This window comes from Schistocerca serialis, chromosome 2, assembly GCF_023864345.2.
Source record: "Schistocerca serialis cubense isolate TAMUIC-IGC-003099 chromosome 2, iqSchSeri2.2, whole genome shotgun sequence".
Lineage (NCBI taxonomy): Eukaryota > Metazoa > Arthropoda > Insecta > Orthoptera > Acrididae > Schistocerca > Schistocerca serialis.
Genome location: NC_064639.1, coordinates 720,119,471 through 720,144,557, shown reverse-complemented (window position 1 = coordinate 720,144,557; position 25,087 = coordinate 720,119,471). Strand labels below are relative to the sequence as shown.

The following is a 25,087-nucleotide window of genomic DNA, read 5'->3' as shown; positions in this document are numbered from 1 at the left end:
GTTTGCACAGACTCAGTGCTGCAAACAATTTCATGACACGATACACATTACCCCATCAAAACCTGGTTCTGCCATGTACAGCTCCCATGAAGTGTTGCAGCAGTCACTAGCCACTCCGAGGTCACCATTTCTGCACAGGTGCGCCCTAACCCGCAACACCCCACAGCCTACTGCTCCTTCACACATGGAACAATTCCACTGGCTACGTGCACTGCCCTCTGCCTAGCTCACAAACCTGCTGCCTCTGCAGACTCTCTTCCCAACTTCACAATGGCTGCACTTTAATAACCTTCTGATACATTGTCCACATGTTTTATTATTTCCAGAATCATCTTGTGTATTTTGACATTCTATCATTGTCAAAAGCTATAAAATACAATGCAAAACTGGTGTCGGAAGATATGAAAATATGTTACATTTTACCACTGATTGGAGACATAGTATAATGAGTTAAATATGGTTTTCTAGCTTACCAGTGTTATGTCAATCATATAAAATTGTTCATTAGATACATTTCCAGGGTGTGTAATAATTATATATACTAATTATGTGTTATTCATGGTTGTTCAAAGTAGAGATCCAGCAGAAAAATACGTAAAAACTTATTACAGGTTAAGTGAACACTTTAGAGACTTTGACACATTAAGCCACAAATTCGGAAGTGGCAGTAGTCAAACAAGGAGGCTGACGATCAGTGGAGTTAGCGGTCAATGCTCCAGGGACTGTTAGCGTACGGAACTCATGTTTGTGATGTTTCTGGCGATGTGGAGGAGGATGACAGGGCAATGCCCGACCACACCAGCATAGAGGTGCTGGCACATGTGTTGACACTGGTCATGTTTCAGCCCAACATTAGAAGCATAGATCAATGACCGAAGAGTCAGCCACCGCCCTAGAAACTTCACATCACTGGCAAAAACACCGAGTCAATACCTCTGTCAAATGAGCGTGAGGGGGCCCTTTGAGGGGAGAAAGAAGAGACTAAGAAACGTCACCTGCGACAGACCGATGTTTAGTCAGCAGGTGCTGCAACAACTTAGCTGCTATGCTGCTCGACAGATGATGATGTTGGTACTGCGCCAGTAGATCAACACAGAAAATGCCATCCCAATGTTACCCGAAAGATGCTCGTGCAATACTTACCCAGGTGGCTGGTGAGAGATTGTGGCCTCACCAAATGGGTTATCCATGAACTAGAGGTTGATGAACTCTGCCAGAAGATGCTGAACCTGAGGGTTACTGGCTCAATTCCAGGATGGAGCACTCCGCGCCACAGCGTAGCCACTTGTTAACAACATAATGAGCGAATTCACAAGGAGAAGATAGCGCCGCCACCACAGAGGGTCACGGGCATGGTACTGAGGGAAGAATATGCCCCCTGGCACTCCGCTGCAACACAAGCCATCGCCACATCTGCGGTCACTAGAATCTGCATGCTACGACCCCATGCTGTGCTGTTGCCGTGAGGAATTGAGCGAGGTAAAACATGCTGTATTACTCTGTTTGTTTGAAAGGTCTTATGTGTCAGTAAATGATTGATAGTGGAACCACCAGTGTTTCATTCACAACTCATCTGCGAGCCAAGTAAAGAACCCATTCAACCACCAAAAAAGTGTCACTTTCCCTCACACCATCCCTGACAAAATATTGATCTTTGTACCCCTCTGTCGCTGATGTTCAATAACTAGTGTCACAAAACCCTAACCCACTACACACTGTATCTCATCAGCATTTTCAATTGCGAGGTGAGTGCAAAAAGGTAAGCCAAGGTGCAAATTGGGAGCCAACTTTATTAAATCGCTAGACGGCCCTGGATAAATTGTATACTCTGAATTTATTTACTTACAATTACATTTTCATCGTTACATCATATAAAACAATTTGATCAGTAAAATCAAAAAATGTGTGTGTGTTTTTTGTCTGTTCTGAGAAGAAAAGTCCTGTTTGGCTGAAAGCTTTGTTTGACAGTGTTTTTGTTGTGCCTGTCTGCAACTCAGCATCTCTGCTGTATGCTAAGTAACAACTTTCCTTTTCATAGTAATTTCATCAGTAAACAATTAATGGAAACCACTTTACAGAGTTTTACAAAATGGCATTTCCTTACAAAACAATGTGTAACAGATATTTCGAGTAGTTGAGAACAGTACACTGGAAGAACCCTCTGAGAGGCAGCAGGGTATACTCAAAAGATCTGTTACACATTGTTTTGTAAAACAATACCTTGGAGAATGAGTTCCATGAATTGTTTACTGACGAAATTGTTTTACATGATGTAACAATGAAAATGTAGTCATATGTGAACAAATACAGTGTGTAATGTGTATCCAGAGCTGCCTAGTAGTTTAGTCCACTTTGATTTCAATTTGTCTCTTGATAGCAGTTTGTACCTGTCTCATGACTGAGAATGCTGATGAGATACAATGTATCTAATGAATGATTTTACATGGTTGACATAACACTGTTAAGCTAGAAACCATATTCAAATCGTTATACTGTGTCTCTAGTCAGTGGTGAAATGTAACATATTTTCAAATCTTCTGATACCAATTTTGTGTTGCATTTTATATACTTTGAAAATGACAGAATCTCGAACTGTGCAAGGTGACATCTGTAATTATAAAAAGTGTGGTCAAGACACCAGAAAGTTATTAAAGTGCATCCAAATGGACACTTCATATAATAGCATTTTCATGCAAATTCAACTTCACAGTGGCTCCTACTTAAGATCCTGGTGAAAATAGATACCATAGCCAGAAGCATACCTGCAAGGTAAACTGTATGGCCAGTGATGCAGGTGCTACATGCTCGGAATGCATGTATCAATGTGGGCAATGGAGTTTTGTGATATGAAGATATTTAATCATGTATAAGTTATTGTCACACCTGAGAGAGAAAAAGGAAGGTCATAAAATTCTGGTGGGAGCAATCTGTGAGGTCGGGTGGATGGATTCATGGGTGAAATGTAGTAGTTAATTCCTAGGAAAGTTTTGTAACTTCGATCCTGTGGACAAGTGAAAAGTAGATCAGTGCACGATGCAGTTGTAACAGCAGTGAATAGGATGACGTGGATGATTAGCCACTGCCAACTGTTTCCTAGAACAAAGTTTACCACTTGGTAGCACAACTTTTAGCTGAGCATAACAAACTCAACTTCAATGGTAGCTTCACAGCCTGGGTGCAATAACCCCCTATTTGTACTAAACCTCCAGAAATGTCCCCGTTTAGCCAGTGATTCTGTAGATGGTGGTATAAGGGGTGTACAGACCACACTTTCCCACCTGAGTTTTGTGATAATTAAACCAGCCTGTCCTTGAATTGAGTTTTTGAGCTGCCACCTAGTAAATTTTCCTACTTGTTATGTGGAGATTGTCTCATAGTTTTATGTCCCCTTGTAGAGCCATAGCAGTGCCATCAGATTCTGAAAGTGCAATATTGCTGTCTATGTTTTACATAATGAAGCGGGAAGAAGTTTTTTGTGCAAAATGTTCCTAAATGGGTTGAGTGCCAGTAGTAGCTCAGAAGAAGAGTCTTTTCACAGCATGATTTTGGATTCTGCTGTCAACAGCAGAGACCAGTTCTGTAACACAGTAAGGAAAAGACCATCATTTCACTAGTGAATTTAATTTATTTGTATTTGTATATTCATTTAATGATAATAACGGTATCGTGGTTGGCTGCATATATCAGGCTGCCATCATGTTGTGTTGGGGGAAAAAAAACAGTGAATTTCACATGTCCCGCCGAACCTCGTCATGCTATGTATGACTGGAGCCATACTTGCATATCAATATCAGGAACTAGACCTAGGGTAGACACAACTTGTAGTGTCATTGTGCAATGCAGTGGCAAAGTACCCTATGCATTGAAAATGCTTCATTTTTCTCATTGTAAGTAAAATTAAATCCCGAGAAATGCGACATCCACATTTAAACAATGTTGTTAATTTTTCAAATAATGTAGAATATATTGGAAATTGTAATTTGGTCTTGTAAAGACCAGTTCATAGGAACATCATACCACATCAAAACAGTCCACATTGCATTCCAAATGGTGGCTTTCGTGCAAGATGTCAATGTCACATCATGTTGTCATCAAGGTTTCTCGGGAAGAATGTTCTGATTGTAATGGTGGTGAGGGAACTATGTCATTCTCTACTAACATCAGAAGTTATATTTTCGGTGCAGTCATACATGTTACAGTAGTGGATTTTGTGCATAATCTTTATTTTATTATTTTACTTCGTTTTTGTTGCAAATTGCAAATATTCCATGATGACTTCGATATTTCTTACATGGAGAGGACAGATATCTGAGAACAGAAACTGGCTTAGGTTTTACTGTAACAGAAGAGAGCTGACATATACACAGCAGATAATTAAGAACATGTTGATGAGGCAATTTTCATTAAATAACATTTTTATGTGAAAACGTCAGCTCAGTTGTAGGGGAAAAATATAGTTGCTTATAACATTATTTGTTGCATAACAAACAAAAAAACATAAAGTATAAAGAATCAAGAATTTTTATTCACCATCAAGGGACATATACAATAGTTTGTTAGGGTAGGGAGGAGCAAGACTTGTGGGATGGTATATTTTTAACATTTTGGAAGATGAATGGCGACTTTCAAGTAGCCATACAAATTTTTCAGATCCAACTATGTTAAAAACCTGTGTAATCCGACTTTTAATCATTTACTTGAAAGAAAAACACCTGAATACACTGTAGTTTTTCCTTTCTTCCCCCTTCCCCTCCCCCTCCTTGCCCTTGTCTACCATTGATCATTTTACAATGATACAGGCTTCGTCACTGGAGTATAATACAAAATGTAGCTATACATACATAACACTAAAACTAATGTCAGTAGACTATGGTGTCGCTAATCTCATATGGGTACGGGTACAGGTACGAGTCTGCGGCTTATTTTGAGTGTGCTGGGCATGTGGATTACCAATGGCAGTTATTTCACTCAACAGTTCGCTGCTGTGAGTTAACATGCTTTGCTTCCAACTACTTTGCGAAATCAACTTGAATGGGAACGAGAATAAGAACATTTATTTCCTTCAACAGTGGTGGAAGAACGAGTTACTAGTCAATAACAACAGAATGATTAATTGTTAAATCATGAAATTCACAGAACATCTGTGCCATGGCGAGGAATAAGTGTGAGGCAGCACTCCGAGTGGCAGGTGCGTGAACTCCTTGATATTCGGTGGCGATCATTTGATCGCGCAGGCCAACGCACTATCTCACATAGTCACCACAATAGTATACATACTAGACATGACCACAGCACATAACAACACAATAAACTATAGGCATCTTAAAGAATTCTTTAATATTATAAAATGGGATAGCCAGCTGTACCACTTAATTTAAAAAAACAAGGAGATTCATAGGCTGAACAGAGATTAGTAATTTGTTGAAAATTTTGAGTGGGATCACTTTGTGCGAATTTCATGTTCATGCTAACCTTTGCTTTGGTATACCTAAATTAGCTTAGCTCTGGTATTGTGTTGATGAATTTCCCTGTAGGAGCAAATGCTGAAATATTATTTTTAATATAGAGCACAGGCACATAGATGTATACATTTATAATTCTGAGTATTCTAAGCCTGGAAAAAAGAGGATACAGTACTTTGTATGACCTGTTTTACAAACAGTGTGTAAGACTTTTTTAATATTTTTAAAACTTACTTTATGTGAGAGTAGTGTACCCATGTGCAACTATATGCCATTCGCGATGAAATAGTCCAAAAATATGTCACACTGAGGTAATCTGAGCTCACCTCATCCTGAAGTTTCGTAATGAGGTATGACACCAGAGATATTTTACACATACATGATTGATATGTTCCCCCAGAAAAGTTTGTATTCAATATAAATACCTTAAAGTTTTACTGACCTACTTTCTACTTCATTTTGACATTCACATTAGGAGTTGTTGGGCTGTGTTGGGTTTTCGCAGGAGTTCACTAGCTGCAAACCAGTCCAAAGCTGTATTGAGGTTTTTTTGTTGTGCTATTCGTATCTGAAATTCCCTGATGCGCAGTAAGCATTGTTGTATCTCCAGCATAACATATGATAGAGTGAGCTGTGTTAATATGCAAATCATTGATTGCTGTAAGGATGAAATAGAGTCCAAGAATAGATTCTTGTGGAATACCTGTGCCGATTTCCATTCAGGGAGAATATACATTTTTGACCGAGAAAAAATTGTTTTCTGTTGCTTAAATAAGAAGTCATCACAGCTGATGTGCTCCAATGCACCCCCTAAAACTCCAGTTTTATTAGTAAATTGTCAACAGCAATGCAATCTAATGCTTTGTTTAGATAATGTAATTTAGTGTAGCTTAATATAACATAGTTTATTTTTGTGTCGATAGATCATGTTTCACAATGACATTGGAAATGTCATGTTGCCAGTTTTATACAAAATAAACAGTTTTTTTAGAAATTTATTATTGATACATAACAAAAGTGTTCAAGATAATGTTAACAGATAATAAAGAGTAAGAAATGTTGATGGTGTGTACTAACAGTGTGCAATTATTTATGCAAAAGTCTTGCATACATAAGGAAAATCTACAAAGATATATTTCTTCCATATGCTGAAAGTACTAAATACATTTAAACAAATGGAAAACTGTTTTTTGGATCATGTATATTAGCCATACTGCAGAATATTCAGACATTTATACTTAGTATAACACATTTAAATCATATTTGCACCAATACGCTTAATCTGTGTGTTCCCGTCTGTATTTTCTGCACTACACTTTCTTTTGCTTTTTCTTCTGTCAGTAAATTTGTTTCCACATGGAAAAAGGAAATGTTTTACTCAATTTCCAACTCAATTTACATTTGTCGTATGGATTTGCCTGCAAGTACTGCTTCACCTTACACCAATATTCAGAGATAAGATGTTCCTTCAGTTTTCTTTTGAAAGTGTCAGTTCCTTTATGCTAAGTGGCAGTCTGTTGTGAAATAAGCTTCCTGCATTTGTAGAGTTCCTAACTGTCATTTTCAATCCTTTGCTGCAAGTGTGGTCATTTTCTCCAGTTCTTGTTTTGTGGTCATGGAAAATCTCTGTTTAAAGGTGCTGTTATAGTTACCTTAAAAGAAGTATTGTTTCATATACCTACAAACTTGGTACAGTTAACATTTCACATTCTTTGAATTTATTTTTGCAGGATCTGAATGGTATCTTTTTTGCTGGGCATTGTATGGCTTTCTTTTGAAGTTTTAAAATCTTTTGAATGTGTGTGTCTGCAGCTCCTTCCCATGTTGGTGTACAATGCAGTATATATGGGAAGATATAAGCCCATAGTACATTTTTAGCAGAGTTTCTGTGTCCACTGTATAACACATTTTTTCTTTAAGGATACATTTGTACTTCTTTTTGAACAGACCTTATCAATGTGGTTTTCCCAAGCCAGAAATTTTCCCACTTCTATTCCCAGAAACATGTTACAGTACATTCGTCTAAGCCTGCATCCACAAGGCTCAGAATAATGTCCTCTGAGCTGTTAGTTCTATTTGTTTCAAATTTCGTATACATTGTTTTCTTCCTGTTGACCAATAAATTATTTTCTGTAAAATACCATTCTGCCATTTGCTTGTTTTCATCAGCACTCTTTTTCCAAATCCTTCATTTGGTCACTACCTAGTTGTAAAGTTGTGTCATTGGCATACATAATGACTTTTCAATTTACTGCAGTGGGCATATCATTTCTATACAAGGTAAAGAGCAGGGGTTGTGGTACTGAACCCTGAGCATGCAGGAAATCAGACATTTTTTTCAGTATTTATGACTTTATGTTTTATTTCAGCACACTGTTTTCTGTTTTCAGTAAAGATTTTTATACTGTCCAGAGCTTTTCCTCTTATACCATAGCAGCCCAGCTTTTCTAGAAGAATTTTATGACAGACACAATCAATACCATATGAAAGGTCTAAGTATACACTAGATACTTTCCTTTGATAATCCAGGGCTTCTGTGATGTGAGTTATGAAGATTGCCACTGCAGTCTTAGTGGATCTCCCCTTTCTAAATCCTTGTTGTGCTTCATTTAAGTTGTTTTGTTTTGTTTCTCTGTGAAGTTTATAATTCTATCCTTAATCACTACTTCAAATATATTAGGCAGAAGAGTCGTGATAGTAGTAGGTCTGCAGTTTCCTGTATCTCCTTTATTCCCTCCTTTAAATACTGAAAGTACCTTGCTCCTTTTTAAACATTATTAAATTTATCAGGAATGTCCGAGGCATTGCAGGATATCTAGCACAGTATCCTTTTTGTTACTGATACATTTTGTTTTAGAAGCTTCTCTGCTATACTTGTGTAGTGCTGATTGAAGATATTACACCCTTGTTGTGGATCTGTTCCCCTTTCTTGTCAGTATTATATTTGTATCTTTTAAGTCTACATCTACATCTACATCTACATTGATACTCCGCAAGCCACCCAACGGTGTGTGGCGGAGGGCACTTTACGTGCCACTGTCATTACCTCCCTTTCCTGTTCCAGTCGCGTATGGTTCGCGGGAAGAACGACTGTCTGAAAGCCTCCGTGCGCGCTCTAATCTCTCTAATTTTACATTCGTGATCTCCTCGGGAGGTATAAGTAGGGGGAAGCAATATATTCGATACCTCATCCAGAAACGCACCCTCTCGAAACCTGGCGAGCAAGCTACACCGCGATGCAGAGCGCCTCTCTTGCAGAGTCTGCCACTTGAGTTTATTAAACATCTCCGTAATGCTATCACGGTTACCAAATAACCCTGTGACGAAACGCGCCGCTCTTCTTTGGATCTTCTCTATCTCCTCCGTCAGACTGATCTGGTACGGATCCCACACTGATGAGCAATACTCAAGTATAGGTCGAACGAGTGTTTTGTAAGCCACCTCCTTTGTTGATGGACTACATTTTCTAAGCACTCTCCCAATGAATCTCAACCTGGTACCCGCCTTACCAACAATTAATTTTATATGATCATTCCACTTCAAATCGTTCCGCACGCATACTCCCAGATATTTTACAGAAGTAACTGCTACCAGTGTTTGTTCCGCTATCATATAATCATACAATAAAGGATCCTTCTTTCTATGTATTCGCAATACATTACATTTGTCTATGTTAAGGGTCAGTTGCCACTCCCTGCACCAAGTGCCTATCCGCTGCAGATCTTCCTGCATTTCGCTACAATTTTCTAATGCTGCAACTTCTCTGTATACTACAGCATCATCCGTGAAAAGCCGCATGGAACTTCCGACACTATCTACTAGATCATTTATATATATTGTGAAAAGCAATGGTCCCATAACACTCCCCTGTGGCACGCCAGAGGTTACTTTAACGTCTGTAGACGTCTCTCCATTGATAACAACATGCTGTGATCTGTTTGCTAAAAACTCTTCAATCCAGTCACACAGCTGGTCTGATATTCCGTAGGCTCTTACTTTGTTTATCAGGCGACAGTGCGGAACTGTATCGAACGCCTTGCGGAAGTCAAGAAAAATAGCATCTACCTGGGAGCCTGTATCTAATATTTTCTGGGTCTCATGAACAAATAAAGCGAGTTGGGTCTCACACGATCGCTGTTTCCGGAATCCATGTTGATTCCTACATAGTAGATTCTGGGTTTCCAGAAATGACATGATACACGAGCAGAAAACATGTTCTAAAATTCTACAAGAGATCGACGTCAGAGATATAGGTCTATAGTTTTGCGCATCTGCTCGACGACCCTTCTTGAAGACTGGGACTATCTGTGCTCTTTTCCAATCATTTGGAACCCTCCGTTCCTCTAGAGACTTGCAGTAGACGGCTGTTAGAAGGGGGGCGAGTTCTTTCGCGTACTCTGTGTAGAATCGAATTGGTATCCCGTCAGGTCCAGTGGACTTTCCTCTATTGAGTGATTCCAGTTGCTTTTCTATTCCTTGGACACTTATTTCGATGTCAGCCATTTTTTCGTTTGTGCGAGGACTTAGAGAAGGAACTGCAGTGCGGTCTTCCTCTGTGAAACAGCTTTGGAAAAAGGTGTTTAGTATTTCAGCTTTACGCGTGTCGTCCTCTGTTTCAATGCCATCATCATCCCGTAGTGTCTGGATATGCTGTTTCGAGCCACTTACTGATTTAACGTAAGACCAGAACTTCCTAGGATTTTCTGTCAAGTCGGTACATAGAATTTTACTTTCGAATTCAATGAATGCTTCACGCATAGCCCTCCTTACGCTAACTTTGACATCGTTTAGCTTCTGTTTGTCTGAGAGGTTTTGGCTGCGTTTAAACTTGGAGTGGAGCTCTCTTTGCTTTCGCAGTAGTTTCCTAACTTTGTTGTTGTACCACGGTGGGTTTTTCCCGTCCCTCACAGTTTTACTCGGCACGTACCTGTCTAAAACGCATTTTACGATTGCCTTGAACTTTTTTCATAAACACTCAACATTGTCAGTGTCGGAACAGAAATTTTCGTTTTGATCTGTTAGGTAGTCTGAAATCTGCCTTCTAATACTCTTGCTAAACAGATAAACCTTCCTCCCTTTTTTTATATTCCTATTTACTTCTATATTCAGGGATGCTGCAACGGCCTTATGATCACTGATTATGTGTTCTGCGCTTAGAGTCGAAAAGTTCGGGTCTGTTTGTTATCAGTAGGTCCAAGATGTTATCTCCACGAGTCGGTTCTCTGTTTAATTGCTCGAGGTAATTTTCGGATAGAGCACTCAGTATAATGTCACTCGATGCTCTGTCCCTACCAACTGTCCTAAACATCTGAGTGTCCCTGTCTATATCTGGTAAATTGAAATCTCCACCTAAGACTATAACATGCTGAGAAAATTTATGTGAAATGTATTCCAAATTTTCTCTCAGTTGTTCTGCCACTAATGCTGCTGAGTCGGGAGGTTGGTAAAAGGAGCCAATTATTAACCTAGTTCAGTTGTTTAGTGTAACCTCCACCCATAATAATTCACAGGAACTATCCACTTCTACTTCACTACAGGATAAACTACTACTAACAGCGACGAACACTCCACCACCAGTTGCATGCAATCTATCCTTTCTAAACACCGTCTGTACCTTTGTAAAAATTTCGGCAGAATTTATCTCTTGCTTAAGCCAGCTTTCTGTACCTATAACGATTTCAGCTTCGGTGCTTTCTATCAGCGCTTGATGTTCCGGTACTTTACCAACGTAGCTTCGACAGTTGACAATTACAATACCGATTGCTGCTTGGTCCCCGCATTTCCTGACTTTGCCCCGCACCCGTTGAGGCTGTTGCCCTTTCTGTACTTGCCCAAGGCCATCTAACCTAAAAAACCGCCCAGCCCACGCCACACAACCCCTGCTACCCGTGTAGCCGCTTGTTGCGTGTAGTGGACTCCTGACCTATCCAGCGGAACCCGAAACCCCACCACCCTATGGCGCAAGTCGAGGAATCTGCAGCCCACACGGTCGCAGAACCGTCTCAGCCTCTGATTCAGACCCTCCACTCGGCTCTGTACCAAAGGTCCGCAGTCAGTCCTGTCGACGATGCTGCAGATGGTGAGCTCTGCTTTCATCCCGCTAGCGAGACTGGCAGTCTTCACCAAATCAGATAGCCGCCGGAAGCCAGAGAGGATTTCCTCCTATCCATAGCGACACACATCATTGGTGCCGACATGAGCGACCACCTGCAGATGGGTGCACCCTGTACCCTTCATGGCATCCAGAAGGACCCTTTCCACATCTGGAATGACTCCCCCCGGTATGCACACGGAGAGCACATTGGTTTTCTTCCCCTCTCTTGCTGCCATTTCCCTAAGGGGCCCCATTACGCGCCTGACGTTGGAGCTCCCAACTACCAGTAAGCCCACCCTCTGCAACTGCCCGGATCTCGCAGACTGAGGGGCAACCTCTGGAACAGGACAAGCAGCCATGTCAGGCCGAAGATCAGTATCAGCCTGAGACAGAGCCTGAAACCGGTTCGTCAGACAAACTGGAGAGGCTTTCCGTTCAGCCCTCCGGAATGTCTCTTGCCCCCTGCCACACCTTGAAACGACCTCCCACTCTACCACAGGTGAGGGATCAGCCTCAATGCGGGTAGTATCCCGGGCAACCACAGTCGTAGTCCGATCAGGGGATGCGTGGGACGAGCTGGCCGTCCCTGACAAACCCCCATCCGGACCCCTACAGTGATGCCCATTGGCAACAGCCTCAAGCTGTGTGACCGAAGCCAACACTGCCTGAAGCTGGGAGCGAAGGGATGCCAACTCAGCCTGCATCCGAACACAGCAGTTGCAGTCCCTATCCATGCTAAAAACTGTTTTGCAAAGAACGTCTGAACTAATCTACAGAGAGCGCAAACAAATCGACAAAATTTAAACGGTTATTAAAATACAAGATTGCCTAGTAAATGCAGTAATGCTGCTACTTGCGCACTGCTGACACTGCTCGGCGGCGGAAGGAGACTAAGCGAAATTACACTATTCAGGTATTAAAACGCGATGCTACACTCTCAAATACTATAATACGCCCGAAATTTATGAATTAAATAATGCAAGTACCAAAAACACGCAAAGAAATTAAGAATTAAACTATGCAACAAACGAGTGAGCTAGGAGTATACGACTTGCTGCTCAGCTGCTTATCCAACGGCGGCAGGGAGCACACTGACTGTGACCAACCGACACTGGGCGTTCAAAACAAAAACAGTAGACAAACGACTACGCGAATTTACACTATTCAGGTACTAAAACGCGATGCTACAACTCTCAAATACTATAATACGCCCGAAATTTATGAATTAAACAATGCAAGTACCAAAAACACGCAAAGAAATTAAGAATTAAACTATGTAACAAACGAGTGAGCTAGGAGTATACGACTTGCTGCTCAGCTGCTTATCCAACGGCGGCAGGGAGCACACTGACTGTGACCAACCGACACTGGCTGTTCAAAAACAAAAACAGTAGACAAACGACTACGCGAATTTACACTATTCAGGTACTAAAACGCGATGCTACAACTCATCATGTGATTCTTTTCTGTTCTCATTTATATAATTCCAGACTGCTTTAGAGATGTTAGAGAAGTCTGTGTTTAAAGTTTTTGGTGCCTAGTCTTTGTTTCTCGTCATTCTAGTGTGTGCTTTCTTCATGTACCTTCGAGCCTCATGACTGTCTTGTCCTGTATCTTTCTGATAATTTTCATAGTGCTCCATCACTTCATCTCTCACTTTTTTTTAATTTCCGTGGCGTACGATTTTTTGTTTGGTTCACCCCTAATAGTTCTGCATATATTAGGATGTGTACGTGTATTGGTGTCTTAATACATCACAGAAAGATTCCAAACTCTTTTCTCTGCTGGCCCCTATATACACATCATCACACTTTGCTGCTTTTAGCAAAACTTCTACCCTACTCAATTTTGAAGTTTAATATGTCTAAATTCAGCCACCATGTTTTCCTCACTTTTATATCATCTCCTAGTTCAGTTGTTTGTCCAAAATGGTCAGAAATAACAGTGTTGACAACCTGAAATTCCAGTCTGTCTGTAGGTAAATTTGACAGATCATGGTGTATTGGTGTGCTTGATATTTCTGTATATCTTGTTGGACTTTTTACTTGAAACTGGAGTTTGTATTTCCCCATAATGTCATGAAAATTTCTCATGTTGCCACTGTTTCTCAGCATTTCTATATGCAAGTCACCTGTTATTGTTACAAAAATGTTTGTTCATGAATTTATACAGCAGCACATCAACTTCCAAAGAAAAGTTTTCAGTGCTCGAGCTGGGTGATCGATATAGTCCTATTAAATGGTATTTTCCCCCATGAACTTTATTTGTACTGCTGCTGCATCAAAGCAAAAAATCTGTGCAATTTCAGATCTTTTGTGGAGTACCTTAAAGTCCTCAATTTTGCTGTCTACTTGTATTGCTATTCCCCCACTTTTACATTCAGTTCTGCAACAATATGCTACATTTTTGTATCCCAGTAGAGTGAAAACCTCGCTCTTCTTTAAACCATTTTCTGTCATTATGAACATCTTGGGTACTTCTGCAACTGATAGCACTTTTAATTCTGATTTGTTAGACACACAGTGGAAATATTGACACAATATTTTTAAATTGAGTTTTTTTTTTAAATCTATTGCTCTATTTTTTACATTGCTTTTTTTCCTACCTCTCTGTACCAAAAATTTTGTCCCTTTGTGTGGGCTTCCTGTTCCTGGTGTTCCTTCCCATGGATCCAGGTGCTGTCCCAGCAGCTGTCAGAAGATCTACTGCTGATGTTTGCAGTGTTATTGCTGTGTTGCTGTTGATGCTGGAAATACTACTGATCCTGTGGTTGATAGCTCATCTTTTGCAGATGATGTTCCCTCTTCTTTTGTAGATGATGTTATCTTCGATAGTAAGATCACAACTTCAACACATCAGGTAATTTTAGATGAATCTTGTGTTTCCATGTGTTGGTCATTGGCAAAACATTTTTCTTTTTCACAATATCAATATAAGAATCTGATGCTACTGTTTCTGCTGGTGATGACAATGGTCCCACACATGGAATTATGCTGTTCATTTTCTCTCTACTTGCAATGATTTTATTTGCCATTTTACATACAAAGTTCTTTCCTTCTTAATTGAAATGCATTCTGTATCTGTTATGCTGCATCTATCCAGTTCAGCTGTATGAATGGCCCTGCATTTTCTGAGAAAAGAAAACATCTGGTTTATTTTAATGTTAGTTTTTCATATTTCTTTGTTCACACACGAGTAGTACATTAAGTCATATTGGTGTGGTAATGTTACAACAATTGTATTATGTTGTTTATTACGTTCTAAGAACTTCTCTGGTATTGCTAGGTAGTTATTTGCAATGTTTTTTGCAGTAATACCAGTGCTAGCATGTTTTTGTCTTGAAGTCCGATCAAATGATAGTGCCACATGTGCAGCTGCAATGGCATCATGTGCAGCACTCTTAATGATTGTGATGTCCAGGACAGCAGAGTGGCCATGCTTGGGATAGTGTGTGGGGTTGAAAAGCCCCAGCACCATGGTGTCATGCTGTTGATCCACGTGCAGTAGCCTCCTCCCGCTCCTTGTTGTCACCTGGGAGTTCCACTCTGTGTGCTTGGCTTTAAATTTGCCGCTGATGAATAAGTTGCCTCGCATCAACATCAACATGTGGAAGTTGCGCAGTTGCAGCAGCCTGGTTGTCGATAGGCAGCCACAGACTTCACCTGGCCCACTGAGGTAACACCAGTAGCGCCTACTGTGTTCAACTCTGGCAGCTGGAAGTGATGTTGGCATAGTGATACATTCACATACACCACTGTTACACCACTTGCCATCTCTCGGTAGCTGTGGTAGCACCAGAAGTTTGGTGCTCACTCATGTTCTCCCAGTTTCAGTCAAGTTTTGCTGATTAGGGGGTGTCTATGTCCTCATCATACAGAAACTGCTCAAACTCACCAGCTTGATCCCTAATACTGTTCGCATTCCATAAGCAAACAGTTAGCCCCAGTATAGGGATGTTAGCCGTGATGAACGGCTGGGGATGCTCCTGTGTTGGTGGCCTGATTGGCTGCAATCAGTGCAGATACAATCATCTGTGGAAACTACAGGCCGAGCTGCTTAAATTCTTGCAGCATCTCGTGGAGCTCTGCAGCTTCGCTAGGCACACTTGTCATGTTGGTCATCTGCATCGGTGGAGGCAGGGCTTGCTCGGCGTGTTTCAAAGCACTGGTGTCGCTGGTAGGCCGCTCTCTCTGCCTTCTGTGCCAATTTCCTGTCCTTGCTGGCGTGGGCTCTCCTGCTGGTACTGTGCCGACATCATGTGAGGCTGCTCTGTCTGCCATCCATGTCGCTGGATGTCCAGAGGGAGGGGGCCTGGAGGGAGCAGATCACCCTCTGGCTTCTGCTCTTTTAAAGGTCTTGTAGCCTCTGTAGATGGCTACATGCATCTCTCTGCACTTGTAGCGGGTTGTGGGGTCCATTTTGCCATTTTGGGGAACAGACACTCCCTGGTGAGGTGGTCGCCTGTGCATTTGATGCAGTGTGGAGTCATCTAGCCGTATTTTGCAATGAGGTCAATTCCATGACATTTGAAGCACTGTGGAGGTCCTCTTCTGCACCGTAGTAGTTTCTGCATAGCGACTTTTGCACTGACCATCCTCTTCTCCTGGAATATTTTCCTGTGCACAGGATTGTCATACAGGACAACCAGGAAGAGAGGCATGTCATTGTCTTTGAGCAATTTCATCCACGATGTGGTGTGGATGACGTAGCACCCCCTGGACATAGGCAGGATCCATGCTGCAGGGCAGTTTTAAACCACCTTCAGCATCTTCACTGACTGGGACGAATATGTGGAGAAGTGGAGTCCTTCACGCTTTTTCAGGTCCATCACGTATCTGTAATCATCCGCAGTGTGAGTGATTATACGGTACAGGTTTTGGCCTACCATCCGCTTCATGAAGATGCACTTCACCGCCTGCTTGATGTTCGTCTCCAACTCCATGAAGGTGTCTCCTCACTGGATGACAACCGGTCGGGGGAGGGGGCACCCTCTTCTGCTATTGTGCGTTGGATGCCTCCCCTGTTGTGTCAGGAAGGCTGTGGAAGCAGTTGGCAGTGTTTACCCCACCTGCTGCTAGTACAACTGCACTGACAGTGTGCCTTATAAACCCATCAGGCAGAGTCATGGCTCACTTCTGTGATGTCTTCTTCTGTGTGTGCACAGTTGGCAAGCTGTTAGAGGTGCTGGTGGCGGGGTGCTTTCTGGTCGCATCCAGGATAGCATTGGCAGGACGCTTCTGGCAGGTGAACTCTGAAGGCGCATTTTCAGCCTGTTTCTTCGAGTTTTGGGCTCCACAGATGAACCCCATCACGAATTGGAGGTTCTTGTCTGTCTCAGTTGCGGCTTTTGGGCCCCCATTTTTGGGATCGCTCGGCGCGCTGTTGCTGCTTTCGGCCACAGGTCGGCCGTCAGCGGCTTCCCTGGTCTTGGTGGAAGTGGGCGAGGGGTCTGTGGCCCGCCTACGTCCAAAGTCCCCGCGACAGTCATCGACGGGAGGCCGTTGTTCGTAGTCAAAACGCGCTATCAGGTCGTTGTTGAGGGGCCGGATGGGGCCGCAAACAGAGCGAGCTCTGCCGGACAGCGATCCGCCACTCCCTTCGCTTCGTCGCTACGGTAGCACGCCATTGCATCTCGGCTCAGAATACAATGTCGATGTGTGCTAACATCGGAAGTTAACCTACTTTTGTTGCGTTCACTAATTTTATAGTAGTGGTTTTTGTGCTTTTTCTGTCTTCTTGATTTTTATTTTAGTGTTATGTTTTGTTTTTGTGGCAAATTACAATTGTTCCATGACGATTTGGATATTTTTCCCATCGAGTGTTCTTCAATATGTGAGGTTAAATATTCGAAAGCGAAAAATTAATTACGTTTTATATCAGAGCAGGACTGACGCCCACACTGGATATAAATAAGAAATAAGTTGATGAAACTGTTTTCATTAAACAACACTGTAGTGCAAAAGTAACTCTAATGATGGAAAAAAATACAGTTTTCTATGTAAGGGAAAAAAAAACATAATGGACAAGGGAAATAGGTTCTGTTTGTTCCTTTATAAATATTGTATGATGTGTTTGTATATATTTTCGCAATTAATGTAGATATTTTGAAATGCTGTTTCATTTCTCAGCACTTTACCACCAGAATTTACGTTATAAAGTTTGCGTTGGACAGTAATAAACTTTATCGTTGTTACTTCCCAAATTCGGATGTTATACTCAGATTTTTCGTATTGCGGATGGTGATTCATAACTTTACTTTCAGCGTTCGGCACTGGCTAAGCGAATTTACGTGACGTGACATGACAGCAGTGGATTGGCCTTTTTTTATTTGTGGGTAGATTCCCATTACAATCGATTCACGGTATCGTTTGTTATGAATGTAGTGTAACATCTTTGCTTGAAGTGCTGAAAGGTTGTCAGAGAGTGGATAGAGTTGTTTTTGTTAAGTTGTAATCAAAATTGGTATTTGGTGGAATAGAGGTATGTATTCACTTCTAAGTATTGATTGACGTAACTGGTAATGAATGGATTGTAATAACTTACTATTGTAATTTTAATATATTTTCGGAACATTCAGTTCTTACTGGTATAAGATCAGGCAGTGTCATAATAAGACTAGATAATTCTGGAATACAACTCAACAGTTTGCTTTCATGAAATGCAAACTACATTATCGCGGTGAGCGTTTTGCTTCACTTTCAAATGAAAATCTTATATTCTCTGAAGAGGAGTACTCGTAAATTTTTATTAGCGTTTTGTTATAATGACGAGGATCAGCATTAATTTGCTTACAGTGTTCTATTCTGTAGAGGAGTGCGACTAGGATGCACTTTACGTAACATTATTGTGTGTTAATATTGCGTAGTATGAATGTAGCAGACATCAGTTTTAGATTTACGTTGATAGCCTTGATGTAGTGTGAATGTGAAAATTACAAACTTACATTACTTACTTTAAAATATTACCTTTATTTCATAGGTCCACCTATTCACGTAATAAATTCGTTGAGCGAATTGGGCTACCGTGTTGTATGCAGTACTGGAGAAGCAGAGATTGTGTGGACATTGCAGCGTGAAGTGTAAAATATGCCGCATGTTGTTGTGAAGGGTAACGCAGATGGCTCAGAAACGAAAGTTTTTGGTCTAACACAAAAGGAGCTAGCCAAAGCACAAGTTAAACTCCATATATACGGTGGACGTGTGGGTCAAGATGGTCATACTTTTACTCACACACCAATCGAAGTGCTGAATGTTCTTGAAAGAAACTTTGGTTACAGAATTGTCAGTTCTTGTGGGCAAGGTGCTCAAAGCAACCCAATTTGGACATTGCATCGACCATTCTTCTAACATTAGACCAGTTTTTTTTTTACTTTATGGTGAGTATGTAAAATTTCGCATGCTTAAAATTTTTGTAGATTTGTGTGATTCTGTTGTTCAGTATACATATTGTCAGCTTACTAATACGAACTAACTCTTCCTTGTTGTATAACACTCTTGTTACAGATTTTGGCTAGTGTTCTCTCCTTCCTCAGCTTTGTTATGACATTGTAAGGGAGAGGTGGAACTGTACTACGTGACTATAAACACTACCATCTGTGTTGACTCATGTTCTTAATTCTTATTGAACTTGTGCTAGAACCATCTCTCTCTCTCTCTCTCTCTCTCTCTCTCTCTCTCTCTAAGGCTATTTTAATAGTTAAATTACTAGATGTTTACTGGAGTTTTTCATTCTTAATATACAACAAAATATTATGACATAAACCAAGTAGCATACAGACATTATCAAGTCAGAGATTTGGTTATAGTATTATAGTGGACCCTTCCTGGAAGCTTGAATGTGTGATATACTGAGCTGTACCAGTCAGTCAGTTGGAGAACATTTTTCAACACAAGCTTCCCTAGGCCCCTTTTTCTCTTATTTCCTGTTACCTGTGCCAATTGTGATGGCATTGTATACAACCATGTTCTTGGTTGTCTCAATCTGGTGCCCCAAGTGGCTGCCACTAATTGTGATACAGCCTGTACAGAAATCTTACAGTTGTGGTGGTTTGTGTTGCCAGGTCTTTAATTGGTCCCTGTAGTGTAGCGCAAGGTGTAGGCTAGGTTGAAAATTGATCATCTGTTTGAGAGTTGACTTTGGCAATTTTGTTTTGCTGAGAATCACAAATTTCTCTTTTTGTTAGAACCAAAAAGTGACACACTACCAAAGATAATAAAGAAAACCAAAGATATATTTTTACAATGTCACAGAATATGGCCATGCACAGAGTGTATGTACATAAGGCCTCTCTGGCTTGGCCATGTAAGAATATTGAAAACGAGGCCATCAACAGTAATGATTATAGGCAGTTCATTTTTGTCAGTACTTTCACTCTTGTTTCATTGAGTTTGTTTTTGAGGTTAGAGAGAGGGGGGGGGGGGGGGGGGAGAGAGAGAGAGAGATTCTATTTGGTATGAATTTGTTTCTAATTAAGGGTTTTGCAAACAAATCTGGCAACATTTAGTGAGCAGTCATTAATAATATGAAACATTGCTGTGATGTAACGATAGTGTGTGATAAAAAATAAGGAGGTTCTTCACAGAATTGGCAAGGAGAGAGACGTGTGGAAAACATTGATAAGAAGAAGGGGCAAGATGATGGGCCTGAGTTAAGATATCTGGTAATAATGTCCATGGTACTAGAGAAAGCCATAGAGGTTAAATACTGTAGGGGAGGGAATAGATTGGAATATACCCAGCAAATAATTGAGGATATAGGGGTTCAGAGGTGCTCTGAAAGGAAGAGTTTAGCACAAGACAAAATCTGTGATGGGCTGCGTCAATCCAGTCGGAAGACTCGTGTCTGGAAAAAGTTATATTGTCCATTATAAATTGCCACAAGGTGCGCTGAAAAGAAGTAAAACAGTTCAGAAAAAGGAAACTCTTTGACTCATATAATGAATAAACTGATGTAAATTAGGTCGCAAATCATAGACACTGTTCGCAGCTAAAAAGATGTAATGTATTGGATCTGTCAGTTACTTAGAATTTCTTTTCTTCTTCCTTTTTTCTGTGCACAGGTACACTCTTGGTATCTGAAAAGATGTCGCAGTCTCACTGTCATTCTCACAACATTGTGACGCCCTCAGTGTATCAGACGCTGGATGAACTGGATTTTGAAAGAGGACTATGGTCTCCAGGTTTGGAAATAACATTTTGCTGTCTGCCTTTGTTCTTTGAATGACATGTTTATTAACTGTTCCTATTTTATTTTATGCTGTTGACTTTGTTGCATGTTATGCATGGGAGATACTACAAAAGAGATAATTAAACAGTGAGACATCCAGGATAGACTCACAATAATATGAACTAGGATAGCTTGGTACTTACGTTACAGAGCTGGTGTTGGGTGGCCGACTTGCACATTTAAAAGTGGATTAAGCTGCTGGGCACAGTCCTCCTTCAGATTCAGAAAAATCCATACACACAACTGACACACACGACCAATGTTATCTTTGGCACTGAGGCCCGACTCGGTTCTTACAGGAAAGGGCTCATACTACTTCGGGACTGGGGTGTTTGGAGGACAGGTTTATGACTGTGTTGTGGGTCTATAGAGGCTCTGGATTTGGTAGGGTGGCAGGAGGGAGTTTCTGAGACTAAGGTGGATGTAGTATGTGTACAAGACATTGTTTGAGAACAGTAACAAAGGGAATGAACTAGAAGTGGTTAGCAGCTAGTCTCTAGAACTTGATTTGCTGAAATGTTAATTCCAAATTTATTTTAATTGGATATAATCAAAGGTGGGAGTATGAGGGGAATAGAGTGGACAGTTTTATTCTCCATAAGACCAAAGGTGGCAGGAGTAAAATACAGGCATTGAAAGGCTATTTACAATTTGTACAGAAACCAGATGGCAGTTATAAAGGTTGAGGGGCATGGAAGGGAAGCAGTGGTTGGGAAGGGAGTGAGACAGGGTTGTAGCCTCTCCCCGATGTTATTCAATCTGTATATTGAGCAAGCAGTAAAGGAAACAAAAGAAAAATTTGGGGTAGGTATTAAAATCCAGGGAGAAGAAATAAAAACTTTGAGCTTCGCTGATGACATTGTTATTCTGTCAGAGACAGCAAAGGACTTGGAAGAGCAGTTGAACGGAATGGACAGTGTCTTGAAAGGAGGATATAAGATGTACATCAACAAAAGTAAAACGAGGATAATGGAATGTAGTAGAGTTAACTTGGGTGATGCTGAGGGAATTAGATTAGGAAATGAGACACTTAAAGTAGTAAAGGAGTTTTGCTATTTGGGGAGCAAAATAACTGATGATGGTCGAAGTAGAGAGGATATGAAATGTAGACTGCCAATGGCAAGGAAAGCGTTTCTAAAGAATAGAAATTTGTTAACATCGAGTATAGATTTGTCAGGAAGTCATTTCTGAAAGTATTTGTATGGAGTGTAGCCATGTATGGAAGTGAAACATGGGCAATAAATAGTTTGGACAAGAAGAGAATAGAAGCTTTCGAAGACAAGAAGAGAATAGAAGCTTTCGAAATGTGGTGCTACAGAAAAATGTTGAAGATTAGGTGGGCAGATCACGTAAATAATGAGGAGATATTGAATAGGGTTGCGGAGAAGAGGAGTTTGTGGCACAACTTGACTAGAAGAAGGGATCGGTTGGTAGGACATGTCCTGAGGCATCAACGGATCACAAATTTAGCATTGGAGGGCAGCATGGAGGGTAAAAATCGTAGAGGGAGACGAAGAGATGAATACACTAAACAGATTCAGAAGGATGTAGGTTGCAGTAGATACTGGGAGATGAAGGAGCTTGCACAGGGTAGATCAGCATGGAGAGCTGCATCAAACCAGTCTCAGGCACGAAGACGACAACAACAGGACCAAATTGAGGAGCAAATCTCCAAGGTCATGGAACATGTCGGCACATAATTACAACATAAAAGTAATAAATAAAAATGAATGCTCATGAACCCACAAAAAGCCAGTCCATAAGTTTAAGTAAATGCAATCAACAATACAACAAGAATCAGCTTAATTTTTCAAGGAACTCCTCGACAGAGTAGGAGGAGTGGCCCCACAAGGAAACTTTTCAGTTTCACCTTGAAAGCGCATGGATCACTGCTAAGATTCTTGAATTCGAGTCGTAGCTTATTGAAAATGGATGCAGCGGTATACTGCACACCTTTCTGCACAAGACTTAAGGAAGACAGATCCAAATGCAGTTTTGATTTCTGCTGAGTATTAACTGAGTGAAAGCTGCTTATTCTAGGGAATAAGCTAATATTGTTAACAAGAAAAGATAGTGAGGAATATACAGGGTGGTCCATTGATCTTGACCGGGCCAAATCTCTCATGAAATAAGCTTCAAACGAAAAAACTACAAAAAATGAAACTTGTCTGGCTTGAAGGGGGAAACCAGATGGCGCTATGGTTGGCCCACTAAATGGTGCTGCTATAGGTCAAACAGATATCAACTGCATTTTTTAAAGTAGGAATCCCCATTTTTTATTACATATTCGTGGAGTACGTAAAGAAATATGAATGTTTGAGTTGGACCACTTTTTTCGCTTTGTGATAGATGGTGCTGTATTAATCACAAACATATGGCTCACAATTTTAGACGAACTGTTGGTAACAGGTAGGTTTTTTAAATTAAAATACGGAACCTAGGTACGTTTGAACATTTTATTTCGGTTGTTCCAGTGTGATACATGTACCTTTGTGAATTTATTGTTTCTGAGAACGCATGCTGTTACAGCGTGATTACCTGTAAATACCACATTAATGCAATAAATGCTCAAACTGATGTCCGTCAATCTCAATGCAGTTGGCAATATGTGTAATAACATTCCTCTCAACAGTGAGTAGCTTGCCTTCCGTAATGTTCGCACATGCATTGACAATACGCTGACGCATGTTGTCAGCCATTGTCGGTGGATCACGATGGCAAATATCCTTCAGCTTTCCCCACAGAAAGAAATCCAGGGACGTCAGATCCGTTAAATGAGCGGGCTTCGACGACCAATCCACCTGTCATGAAATATGCTATTCAATACTGCTTCAACCACATGCAAGCTATGTGCCGGACTTCATGTTGGAAGTACATCGCCATTCTGTCATGCAGTGAAACATCTTGTAGTAACGTCGGTAGAACATTATGTAGGAAATCAGCATACATTGCACCATTTAGATTGCCATTGATAAAATGGGAGCCAATTATCCTTTCTCCCATAATGCCGCACCATACATTAACCTGCCAAGGTCGCCGATGTTCCCCTTGTTGCAGTCATCGTGGATTTTCCATTGCGCAATATTATGCCTGTTTGTTACCGCTTTTGGTGAATGAATGACGCTTTGTCACTAAATAGAATGCGTACAAAAAATCTGTCATCATCCCGTAATTTCTCTTGTGGCCAGTGGCAGAACAGTACACGACGTTCAGTCGTCGCCATGCAATTCCTGGTGCATAGAAATATGTACGAGTGCAATCAATGTTGATGTAGCATTCTCAACACCGACATTTTTAGATTCACGATTCTCGTGCAATTTGTCCGCTACTGATGGGTGGATCAGCCGCAACAGCAGCTAAAACACCTACTTGGGCATCATCATTTGTTGCAGGTCGTAGTTGATGTTTCACATGTGGCTGAACACTACCTGTTTCCTTAAATAACGTAACTGTTCGGCGAACGGTCCGGACGCTTGGATGATGTCATCCAGGATACTGAGCAGCATACATAGCACACACCCATTGGGCATTTTCATCACAATAGCCATACATCAACACGATATCGATCTTTTCTGCAATTGCTAAATGGTCCATTTTAACACAGGTAATGTATTACGTGATACTACGTACTTATACATTTGTGACTATCACAAAGCGAAAAAAAGTGTTCCAACTAAAACCTTCATATTTCCTTACGTACTACACGAATATGTAATAAAAATGGGGCTTCCTATTTAAAAAAACGCAGTTGATATCCATTTGACCTATGGCAGCGCCATCTAGTGGGCCAACCCATAGCGCCATCTGGTTTCCCCCTTCAAGCTAGATGAGTTTCGTTCTTTGTAAGTTTTTTCGTTTGTTGCTTATTTTGTGAGATATTTGGCCCGGTCACTATCAATGGACCACCCTGTATATATTGAGTGGCCAATGTCAAAATACCCAGACTTGTGAACAGGGGTCGACAAAAGGTTTGTGAGCTTATACCACTTATTGCCTGAACTGCCCATTTCTGAGCCAAAAATATCCTTTTAGAATGGGAAGAGTTACACCAAAATATAACACCATATGACATAAGTGAATGAAAATAACCAAAGTAGACTAATTTTCGTGTTGAACGATCACTCACTTCAGATACTGTTTGAATAGTAAAAGTAGCAGCATTAAGTCTTTGAACAAGATCCTGAACGCTGACTTTCCACAACAGTTTACTATCTGAAGACCCAGAAATTTGAACTGTTCAGTTTCACTAATCATATGCCCATTCTGTGAAATTACAAGTCAGGTTTTATTGAATTGTGTGTTAGAA

The 25,087-nt window shown here is 40.8% G+C and overlaps 1 protein-coding gene across 5 annotated transcripts in view; it reads left to right on the top strand.

Annotated features, from left to right (window-relative positions):
- Positions 1–25,087, top strand: part of LOC126457908 (ankyrin repeat domain-containing protein 39-like) — a 164,817-nt gene that overhangs the window by 122,211 nt on the left and 17,519 nt on the right. For 4 of the 5 annotated variants that reach the window (XR_007585553.1, XR_007585552.1, XM_050094589.1 and 1 more), the window contains one exon: positions 20,615–20,734. Coding sequence is in view for 3 of the 5 variants with exons in the window: in XM_050094589.1 (XP_049950546.1) it covers positions 20,615–20,734 (120 nt within the window). In the remaining 2 variants the exon portion in view is untranslated. Of the gene's footprint in view, positions 1–17,908; positions 18,037–18,534; positions 18,932–20,614; positions 20,735–25,087 lie in introns of those variants that run through there. The other variant, XM_050094590.1, reaches the window with a different exon arrangement.